The 11,720-nt window shown below is 51.3% G+C and overlaps 1 protein-coding gene across 1 annotated transcript; it reads left to right on the forward strand.

Moving 5' to 3' along the window:
- Positions 1-302: 302 nt before the first annotated feature.
- On the forward strand, positions 303-1,948 carry LOC119332548 (anthocyanidin 5,3-O-glucosyltransferase-like). Its single transcript, XM_037605727.1, has one exon. It carries the CDS (start codon positions 359-361, stop codon positions 1,760-1,762), a length of 1,404 nt encoding a protein of 467 aa, XP_037461624.1. The 5' UTR covers positions 303-358; the 3' UTR covers positions 1,763-1,948.
- Positions 1,949-11,720: the final 9,772 nt, after the last annotated feature.

Raw genomic sequence — 11,720 nt, forward strand, 5'->3', positions numbered from 1 at the left:
TGCGATGACGTGGCAATCTGTTTACATTAAAGACGTGTGGTGCGTCTCCCTTCCTGCCACACGTGTATGCGTTTGCACATCGCCCACACGTCTCCATCACCACTCATTTTGCCACGTATGAATAGATGACATCAGCAGAATTTTTTTTGGTTTTCGGCTTATAAATCAATCACATTATTTATTTTAAGGCGGTGGAAATATGAATGAGACACACGTATTATATATCATGAAAAAGAAAATACAAGTAAAAAGACGATACAAGTGACACAGACCACTCGTTTCTCTCCTCCAGTGTGCAAATCTCAACTCCAAAGTTCACAGGCCAGGCCACCAAGCAAAGCTGAATCAGAACACTCCAATGTCAACGCCAAGAAGGGTGGTCGTCGTCGCCGGCCAGAGCCTAAGCCACCTCATCTCCATGCTGGAGTTCGCCGCGATGTGCCTCCGTCGCGGCCTCGCGGTGACCGTCGCCGTCCCGGGCCCATCCCTCACCGCCCCGGCCTTCCGCTCCACCATCTGCCGGTACGCCTCCCGGCTCCCCTCCCTCTCCGTCCACTCCCTCCCTCCCCCTCCCAGCCTCGACGCCGCCTCCGCTGCCGCCCACCCGTTCATACGCATGCAGGCGGCCTCCCGCTCCCAGGCACCTGTCCTGCGGGACTTCCTCCGTAGCCTCCCCGATGTCCACGCGCTCGTGGCCGACATGCTCGCCGTCTGTGACCTCGGCGTAGCCGCGGAGCTGGGTATCCCGGGGCACCTGTTCTTCTCCACAGGCGCCGCCAGCCTCTCCATCTTCCTCCAATTGCCTTTGTTTTGCTCCCGGCACGCCGGAAACTTGAAAGATCTCGGCGATACGCCCGTGTCGTTCCCCGGCATGCCCCCGATGCCGGCGTCTCACTTGGTCGACGCGGTGCTCGACAGCGGAACGGACCTGTACGCGACTGTGCTGGACGTATTCGGTCGGGTCGCGGCTGCGAGCGGCATTCTTGTGAACACCTTCGACGCGCTGGAGGGCTCAGCGGTGGCGGCGCTTAGAAACGGGCGCTGCCTCCCCGACCGCGCCACGCCGCCGGTCTACTGCGTCGGGCCGTTGATCGCGGAGGGGGCAGAGGAGGAGGAAAGACACCCATGCCTCCCGTGGCTGGACGCGCAGCCCGAGCGCAGCGTCGTGTTCCTCTGCTTCGGCAGCCGATGCACGGTGTCGCTCGAGCAGATCAGTGAGATGGCCAAGGGGCTCGAGAAGTCCGGGCACAGGTTCTTGTGGGTGCTGCGCGCGCCTCCTGCCTTCGCCGCAGCCGCCGGCGGACCGGACGCGGCGCTGTCCCTTCTCCCGGAGGGGTTCTTGGCCGGGACCGCGGACAGGGGCTTCGTGGTGACTGCGTCCTGGGTGCCACAGGTGGAGGTGCTGCGTCACTCATCCACTGGTGCGTTCGTAACCCACTGCGGATGGAACTCGACGCTGGAGGCGGTGGTCGCCGGTGTGCCAATGGTGTGCTGGCCGTTGGTAGCCGAGCAGTGGATGAACAAGGTGTACATTGTCGAAGATATGAAGGTTGGCGTGGAGGTGAGAGGGTATAAGCGCGGGGGGCTTGTCAGGGCCGACGATGTTGACGCGGCGGTTAGGCAGATCATGGACATGGAGCCGGAGAGACTGCGAGCACTCGAGGAGCGGATCATGGCGGTAAAGAAGAGCGCTCACGCAGTATGGAAGGAAGGTGGCTCCTCCTACACTGCATTCACCGAGTTTATGAAGCAAATGGAGTGACCATTGGTTTATGAAGCAAAGGGAAATCAGTAGCAACTGCTTAGGTGTGGGTAAGGATCTGTAAGTTGCAGGTTGCAGTATTGCGCACCATTGTAATTAAACTTGAATTGTATGAGTAGAGTCCAATATATTGGTCTATAATGTTTGTTTTGCTTTCATTCTACATACGGGAAATAGTGTTATTTTTGTTTTCTCTTTTATTATGTAATTCAATTCAAAACGGCACCCAAGAGCATATGCTTCACATGAACAAAAAAACCTAATAATGTCAAAAGAAATCAAAATGTTTTACGCATATACATATCCTTGTCCCATATATTACCAGTTACGACGAAGATCAAGATCCTACAGGGAATCCCCGAGGCTCCCCGGGAGGAACCCTAGCGTCGCCTCCCCTCGCCCCCCTCGCCCCGCCCTCCTCCCTCGCCGCCGCCGGGGGCGTCGCCGGCCTAAGGCCGCGTGGCGCTGGCGGCGGCGGGGCTGCTCCCTCCCACGCGCAGATGGGGGGTCGTCGCAGGGCGTCCATTCTCTGCTCGGTGGTGGCGGCCGGCGGGCCGGCCCTGCCTCAGCTCCTTCCCCTCCCCTGGTGTTCTAGTGGTCGGCGGCGCTGCCTCCTTCCTCTCCGACGTAGCCCGTGGGGATCCGGCGCCCTGGATCGTGCTGGTGGCGGATCTGGCCCCCGGCCCAGGTCTGGTCGATGTGGTGGTTGGTGGTGGTAGTGGAGGCCGGCGGCCGTGTTTAGGTGTGTCAGGACCCCGACTCAATGTCACATCGATCTAGCCTGTAACACCTCATATCACTTTGCGGCCTCACGCACGGTATCCCCATGGGTGTCGCCTTACCTTTGCCCGGGACCGTTTGCGCCTTTTGGCTCACGTATATGATAGTGTCGCTAGCATCCGTATGATAAGGAGCCCGGGCTGACATGACTAGTCGTAAACCCAAAGTGGCACAGACTTACAGGGACAGGCATCCATGACCCAGCATCGAACGTGTCGGTCATCAGCAAGTGGGTCCGGGCTGTAGCACTGGGCTAGCAGGACTCCGGTAAACCGGGCTGTAGCGGGCTAACAGGACTCCGGTACTCAATGCGTGACATTTCCCCGAAGGGACAGACACAGGAACGAAGAAGGACACATGCCGGCCAGCCTAAGTGTCCCAGAGCAGTAGCAAGCTACCATGGCTCAGTGGTAACACTAGGAGACATTTCCCGGTAAGAGAGGCTACTAAAGATAAACAACTAGATAGTCAGATCCCACACATACCAAGCATTTCAAACATACACACAATATGCTCGATATGTGCAAATACAACAAGGCATCACAACATGACTCTACGACACAAGTACTTTATTTAAGGCTCAGAGAGCCATACATAACATACACACAAGTACGGGTCACATGACCCAGCACTCAAGTCATACAGTCATACAACCCAGCAGCGGAAGTAACTTGTCTGAGTACAGACAACTAGTAAAATAAAAGAGGCTTGGAAAGCCTAGCTATACTACGTGGTCCTTCACAAGCTCAGGATCACCACCTGGGCCTTAGCCTACTCATTGATGTCAACGTCTACGAAGAACCCATCAGAAGGGGTTGCAGCGTCTTCTGTAAAATGTAAATTATAGCAACATGAGTACAAAGGTACTCAGCAAGACTTACATCAGATCCTACATACATGCACATTATCAAGAAGGGTTGGTGGAGTTATTGCAGCAAGCCAGCTTTGACTCTTGGCTAGGCTATCCTACGAGACTCCAACTTGAAATGGTTTTGCGCACACGAGTCCACTACTCACCACTTCAATACACTACCGAGGATCCACCTCCGTCTTCCTACGGAAAAGCCATCCTCGGCACTCACACTTATCTTGAAGCTTTTAGTAGTTTCCATTTACTTGTCTATGAACTATATAGGCAACCAAGTAGTCCTTTACCGCGGACGCGACTATTCGAATAGATCATGTTAACCCTGCAGGGGTGTACTTCTTCATACACGCTCTCACCACTTACCGTCGTTTACACGACATGTACTCGGCAACCTTCAAGCGGAAGCCCAACGTGGGTGTCGGCCACGACCTACCTAATCACCTAAGTCTCTAATCCAGGTTTATCGCCTATCCAGGTTCCATCCGCAGGGAGTCCGACCGAGGTTTCTCATACGGCCCCGAACGATGTGTACAGGGTTCCCGAGATACCTAACGGGTAGTCGGTACACCGTGCCACGTACCTACCGCATCACAGCCCACCCCTACGGTCAGCGCTGTCCACGGCCTCCAGTAGGCTACAAACACCAGAAACTACTTGCAACTCCTGGATAGAGAACTAGGGTGAATAAGAAGCCGAGAGGGTCCATTGGTTTCGGGCCCAATGTATGGTAGTAGCTGATTCTTAAATCACACATACAGATCTCAGTTCTTAAGGTTGGCTTCAATGAAACAACCCACCATGTACTCCTACATGGCCTCTCATCGATACCTTTACCAAATCATGTTCACCACACCACCCTCACTACCGACATGATCATTTCACTCTAGCCCATCACCCAGATGAACCAGACCTGACACGACTCTAAGCATAGCAGGCATAGCAAGGTAGGAACAACACATACATATGGCTCAAACAACTCCTACACATGCTAGTGGGTTTCATCTAGTTACTGTGGCAATGACAGGTCATGCAGAGGAAATGGGTTCAACTACCGTAGCACACAGTAGTTTGAAACGCATTGTCTTAATGCAGTAAATGAGAGCAGGAGCGAGAACATGGGATTGTATCGATATGATCAAATGGTTGGTTGCTTGCCTGATGGTTCGATGCACTGATATGGTTCTTCGTTAGGGTAATCAAGGTACTCCTCGGAGGCAGAACCTGCCGCAAAGAACACTGATACACAGCCATCACCAAACAATGTGCGACAATATGATGCATGCATGAAACATGGCAATATGAGTGTGTTGGGATAATGCAACTAAGACCCAAAGGGTTTGAACCAATTTGACCCGAAGATTCAAATTTCAAACTCATACATGGCCCCTTAAGGTGTTTTATCTTGTTCTGCATAAAACCACAAGTTAACTTGTTTAATCATGCATGAAAACAGTACAGATGGATAGATTGGATTTTTCTGATCATTTTTCATATATAACTTGTCTGATTTGGAGTTACAGATTAAAAGTTATGAATTTTTGAAGTTTAAACTATATTCTGGAATTTTCTATATTAGAATAAATCCAGAAATTAATTTATTGCGTCAGCCATGCGTCAGAATGACGTCAGGGTCAACGGAGACGTCCAGGTCAAACCTGACTGTGGGTCCAGGGTGTCAGGGTAATTAGTTTAGTTTAAAGTTAATTAAAACTAACCCTATTTAGTTAACAGGGCTGGGCCCCACCTGTCATTGACTCATCGGGGTCAACCAGGGCCCACCCGCGGTCAAAACCAGGTCGGCTGCACCGGCGTTTAGCCGCCGGCGAGCCTGACGCGGCGACGGAAGTGGTTTTGGCCGTTCCGGCAACCAAACGAGTCGCGGAGGCCATCGGAGTGGAGCTGAGGAGGAGCCGCAGCTCTTGGTGGAGTCCGTTGGGGTCGGGGTGGCCGGAGTTGGCGCCGGCGACGACTTTGGCGGCCACCGGAGTTCGGCCGACGGCGAACTTGATGCTAGAGGGGTCGGTGAGGTGCGGGGAGTAGCTGGTTAGGTGCTATGTGACGTGGTGAGCATGATGGACACCAAGTTGTGGCCGGAGGGTGACCGGGAGCACGTCGGCGACGAGCTCCGCGGCGGTGGGTGCGGTTGAGCTTCGGGAGGGCACTACACAGCTCGGGAGCAAGAAAAGAAGGGAGGGGAAGATGGTTAAGCTCACGGGGAGTTCGACGAAGCACTTGGTGCGGCCGGGGACGGGCCGGAGCGACGTCGGCGTTGAAGGGGATCTCCGGCGATGGCGGTTCGGTCGAGGTCGATGCGGTGGGCTCGGGCCTTGCGAGCGCTCGGGGCTCGGCTTGCTCGAAGGAGAGGAGGGTGGCGGAGCTCCTGGACACGGCGGCACGGCGTGGGGTTGACGGAGGACGTGGCTACGACGAGGGGGTGGCGGCGATGGCGTCGGCCATGGCGGGGGAGCGCGAGAGAGAGGAGTTGGGGAAGAATGGAGGTGTCCTGGGGGTTCACGGCTCGGCGTGGAGTTCATCCATCCAGCAACGAGGCGTGGAGGTGAAGCAGGGCGACGGCCAGCTGCGTGGCGCACGCCGCGGCCGCCGCCGGGCACCTGCCTGCCTGCCTGGCCGGCAAGCAGCTCGCTGGCGCGGCGCTGGGCTGGGCCGGCAGGTGGGCCGGGTGCTGGGCGCCAGGTAAGTTTTTTGTTATTTCTCCTGTTTTCTGTTTTTTAATTCCTCTGTAACTTTGTTGAATTATTAAAAATACCTAGGCAACTCCTAAAATCACCAAACTACTCCTGGTCCATAATTGGATTATTTCCAACATGAAACATTTTAGTTTGGAGATATTTGAGCATTTGAAATATTTTATATAATTTTAAATGCCCAAATTCAAATATCTATGATTTAATTCAAAGACACTAAGATGACCTAGGAAAATGTGCACCACTTTTGGCAGAGGTTCTGAACCAAGACAAAAATGATGGGCATTTTAGAAGGGCATTTCAGGTTCATTGAAAAAGTTTTTAGTAAACCCTAGTTGGTTTCAGAGGGGGCTGGGGGTTCTGTCATCCCCATTTCAGGATTCTGATGAAAGAATAGACATGATGCAACACTCTAATGCATGAACTAGCTAGGGTGTGACAACTCACCCCCACTCAAAAGAATCTCGTCCCGAGATTTGGGTTCCTCCGGAAAGAAGGCGGGATACTCGAGTCGAAGACGATCCTCCCTTTCCCAAGTTGCTTCATCCTCAGAATGGTCGACCATTGAACTTTGAGAAACTTGATATTATGACGTCGAGTGGTACGCTCGGCCTGATCAAGGATACGAATGGGGTACTCTCGATATGTGAGATTATCTTGGAGATCAAGCGTTTCATGGTCCACTCCACGGATAGGATCCGAGAAGAAACGCCTGAGTTGAGAAACGTGGAAGACATCGTGGACTCTGGAGAGATGCGGAGGTAGTTCCAACTGGTAGGCAACTTCTCCTCGTTTAGCGAGAATACGAAAAGGTCCAATGTAACGGGGAGCCAATTTGCCTTTGATACCGAAACGATGGGTTCCCTTCAGAGGAGTAACCCGAAGGTAAGCCTTCTCGTCAACCTCAAAAGTCATAGCCTTGTGTTTTCGGTCATATTGACTCTTTTGACGAGATTGGGTTGTTTTCAATTTTTCACGAACGATGCGAACTTGCTCTTCTGCTTCTTGGATCATATCCGGACCAAAGAATTGTCTTTCCCCGGTTTCTGACCAGTTAAGGGGTGTTCGACAACGTCGTCCATAGAGAACTTCAAAAGGGGCTTTACCCAGGCTAGATTGATAGCTGTTGTTGTAAGCAAATTCGGCAAATGGAAGGCATTTCTCCCATTCCATTCCGAATGAGATAAGAGAGGCTCGAAGCATGTCTTCTAGAATCTGGTTGACGCGTTCTACTTGACCACTTGATTGAGGGTGAAAAGCGGTGCTAAAGGAAAGGCGGGTTCCCATAGCATTTTGGAAACTTCCCAAAATCGAGAGGTGAAGAGACTTCCTCGATCCGAGTTAATTTCCAAAGGAACACCATGGAGAGACACTATTCGGGAGATGTACAAGTCTGCTAACTGACTAGCAGTTATACTCTCACGAACAGGTAAGAAATGGGCTACCTTGGAAAGACGATCGACCACGACGAAGATAGCATTATTCCCTCTCTTGGTTCTGGGAAAACCGGTAATGAAGTCCATACCAATTTTATCCCATTTCCATTCAGGAATAGCTAGGGGTTGAAGGGTGCCAGCAGGCCGTTGATGCTCTGCTTTTACACGACGGCAGACGTCGCAGTTAGCAATATACTGAGCAATTTCTCTCTTCATCCTAGTCCACCAGAACCTCTGGCGTAGGTCCTGATACATCTTGGTACTACCGGGATGAATAGTGAGAGGAGATTCATGAGCTTCCTTAAGGATCAATCGCCTCAGGTTTCGCACCTTGGGAACCACTAGCCGATTCCCAAAGTATACGACCCCTTGATCATCAATGGAGAAACAATTCGCAACTCTTTTCTTGATGTTTCTCTTGATGCGGGAAATTCCCGGATCTACCTTCTGTGCTTTGATGGTCCGATCCGTAAGGGTAGGTTTCGCCACCATGGTGGAAAGGAATCCTTAAGGAACAATGTGAAGGTTAAGCTTCCGAAATTCCATGGAGAAGTGGTTGACTTTGTTGTAACATCAGGTTGTTACAATAAGATTTACGACTTAGCGCATCAGCCATAACGTTGGCTTTCCCTGGAGTGTAAGTTATTCCTAAGTCGAAATCTGTGATCAACTCGACCCAACGTCTTTGCCTGAGATTCAAATCCGGTTGGGTGAAGATGTACTTCAGACTTTGATGATCCGTGAATATCTCGCAACGATTACCGAGGAGGTAATGTCGCCAGGTTTTAAGTGCATGGACTACAGCTGCAAGCTCTAGATCATGAGTAGGATAATTCTCCTCATGTGGGTGCAATTGTCGTGAAGCGTAAGCAATTACGTGTCGATCTTGCATGAGAATACAGCCTAGTCCTTGTCGCGAGGCGTCGCAGTAGATAACAAAGTCCTTAGAGAAATCTGGCGGTACTAGGACGGGAGCAGAAGTCAGGCGTCTTTTCAGTTCCTGAAAGCTGTGCTCACATTGTGGAGTCCATTCGAACTTTTTATCTTTCTTGAGGAGTTCGGTTAGAGGTTTTGCAACTTTGGAGAAATTTTCGACAAAGCGACGACAATAGCTCGCTAAGCCCAGAAAACTCCGAACTTGCTTGACCGATTCAGGTGGAGTCCAATTAAGGATGGCTTGAACTCGCTCAGGGTTAACAGCAATACCTTTACCAGATATTACATGACCCAGATAGGTCACTTCTGACAACCAAAATTCGCATTTAGAAAATTTGGCATAAAGACGATGTTCTCGAAGTTTCTTCAACACTAGCCTTAGATGTTCGGCATGTTCTTCCTCGTTCTTGGAGTAGATGAGTATATCATCGAGGTAAACCACGATGAATTTATCCAAATACTCCATGAAGATTGAGTTCATTAACCGAGAAAAGGTGGCTGGAGCGTTGGTTAAACCGAAGGACATGACGGTGTACTCGTATTGGCCATAACGAGTAACAAAGACCGTTTTAGGAATGTCCCCGTTCCTGATTTTGATTTGATGGTAGCCCAACCTCAAATCCATTTTGGAGAAGATTGAGGATCCAGCGAGCTGATCATACAGGTCGTTGATCCTGGGGAGCGGATATTTGTTCTTGATTGTGACCAAGTTGACAGGTCGATAGTCTACAACCATCCGGTCCATACCATCCTTCTTCTTGACGAAGAGGACGGGGCAAGCCCACGGAGATGAACTAGGTCGGATGAAACCCTTTTTCAAGGACTCATCGAGTTGTTTCTTAAGCTCGGCTAGTTCTAGTGGTGCCATCTTATAGGGTCTTCTAGCAATCGGGACGGTTCCTGGAATGAGGTCTATTACGAACTCAACATCCCTGTCAGGTGGAACACCTGGCAATTCCTCTGGGAAGACATCCGGGAAGTCACGGACTACCGGGACGTCCTCAAGGTCTGGCAAAGGGCTGGCGTTAAGAGAATATAACTGTCGCTTGGCTATTCGGGTCAAGACATTGACTATCTTCCCCGAAGGATGTGTGAGTTGAACAGTCCTAGAGAAGCAATCAATTTTGGCATGATGGGCTGACATCCAGTTCATACCCAAGATGATATTAATGTCTGAAGATTTGAGAGCTATCAAAGATGCAAGGAAAACAAGTCTGTCGACTTGGATTTCATTTCCATGACTTACCCTGGAGGTTTGCCATTTGGATCCCGGAGTTTGAATTACCATAGAGGTGGGCATCTCACAAAATGTGGTGTTATGCAAACGGGCATAGCTCTTGGATATAAATGAATGAGATGCTCCTGTATCGAAAAGAACAGATGCCGGGTGGCAATTAACAAGGAGCGTACCGAGAACGACGTTGGGATCCTCTTGAGCTTCTTCGGCAGAGATACAGTTGACATGGCCACGTGCAGCGGTGGCCGGCTTGGCGTAGAACACTTTCCCTGTCGGCTTGCCACGGCCAACAGCTTTAGCAGATTGGTTGGAGTTGGTCTGGGGACACTCGCGCATATAGTGGCCAGATTCCCCACACTTAAAACAAGTCACGGAACTGGTGCGTGGAGGAGCATTGTTGGTTGGACCACCATAGGGCTTGGCTGGTGCAAACTGTTGAACGGGGCGAGGCGCCTGGAAGGATGGCCTCGGTGTGAACCTGGGTGGCAGGGCAGTGTTAGGCACCCACACGCGGCGCTTCTGAGGACCAGCACCGGATGAGGAACCCACGTCACGGCCATGTTTGCGTGTTGCGTCATAATCAGTCTGACCAGTCTCAGCACTGATGGCCTTGTTAACAAGCTTCTGAAAAGATGTGCACTCATGCAGACGGAGGTCGCGGCGAAGCTCAGGACTAAGTCCCTTACGGAACCTTGCTTGCTTCTTGGCATCAGTAGAAACTTCCTCAGTTGCATATCGTGTGAGGTTACCGAACTCCCTGCTGTAAGCATCCACAGAGAGTCGGCCTTGAGTGAAACTGCAAAATTCCTCACGTTTACGGTCCATGAGACCCTCCGGAATGTGATGTTCACGGAAAGCCTCGCTGAATTCAGCCCAAGTAGTGACATGGTCCGCTGGGCGCATAGCTCCATAATTCTCCCACCAGAGACTGGCGGGGCCTTCAAGATGATATGCAGCAAAGGTGACCTTGTCAGCCTCAGCTACTAGCGCAGAATGCAGTTTGTGAGAAATACTGCGAAGCCAGTCATCAGCGTCGAGAGGCTCGACGGAATGGTGGAACGTGGGTGGATGTAACTTGATGAAATCACTGAGTGACACCAAGTTAGTCCTCTGATGGTGTGCTGTGTTCTGTTCAATACGCTCCAACAAACGGTTGGTCTCCCGCTTGTTTCTCTCGGCTTCCAGCATAACTTCGGCTAGGGAAGGAGGGTGAGGCGGGTTTGCATTCCCGACTTCACTGCCTTCGGCCTGCTCTTGGGAAACAGGGTTATTGCGCGTGTTGACCATCCTAGGTAAACAAGACAATGATTTGGTCAGAATAATAAGATTCCGACATAGAATACAGAATGTAAGGAATAACTCGGAATGCAAGATGATCATCCGTATGACATGGTAGATACAGAAACTGCTTCTCTTATTCCATCGTCATACACACCATACAAGGTTTAGTACAAGACCAAACAAGGTACTATTACGGTGAAAAGAAGATTACATCACATCGGAGGCACTCCGAGCTCCTATACATTATTTTTCTACACCTCCGGAAGGCGGTACAAACTAGGTCATATCCCACGAGTCACGCAGGACGATAGACGACACAGCTAGTACGAACTAGTGATACTACCACTAACTCAGACCGATCCGTAGTAGTCCTCGTAGAAGTCACCTCCATAGCCGGGAAGCTCAACATGATCATCCGGAAACAGACGATCTCGCGGAGCTTGTGGACCATAGGGGCTAGGATGAGGTCTTGGACCAACAGACGGTGGCCTGCGGGGACCATGAGGTGGGGTGATGCCTCCTACATCACGCCAACCCATCACGTCTGGCAGAGAAAATCTCACAGGATAGAGATCGCGCATATCCGACTATCCAGCTTGCACAGCCGGTGCAAACCGAGTCAAAGTGGCCCAATGGTCAGCACGGGTATTGAAAAGCTCTAGCCTCAAGGCCCGATTTTCACGATCCTTATCCTCGAGCATCTCAGCAGTGGTGC

Source organism: Triticum dicoccoides, chromosome 7A (assembly GCF_002162155.2).
Source record: "Triticum dicoccoides isolate Atlit2015 ecotype Zavitan chromosome 7A, WEW_v2.0, whole genome shotgun sequence".
NCBI lineage: Eukaryota > Viridiplantae > Streptophyta > Magnoliopsida > Poales > Poaceae > Triticum > Triticum dicoccoides.

Excerpts from the sequence above, each read along its gene's own strand:
- LOC119332548 (XM_037605727.1), top strand. The coding sequence starts at position 359 with ATGTCAACGCCAAGAAGGGTGGTCGTCGTCGCCGGCCAGAGCCTAAGC.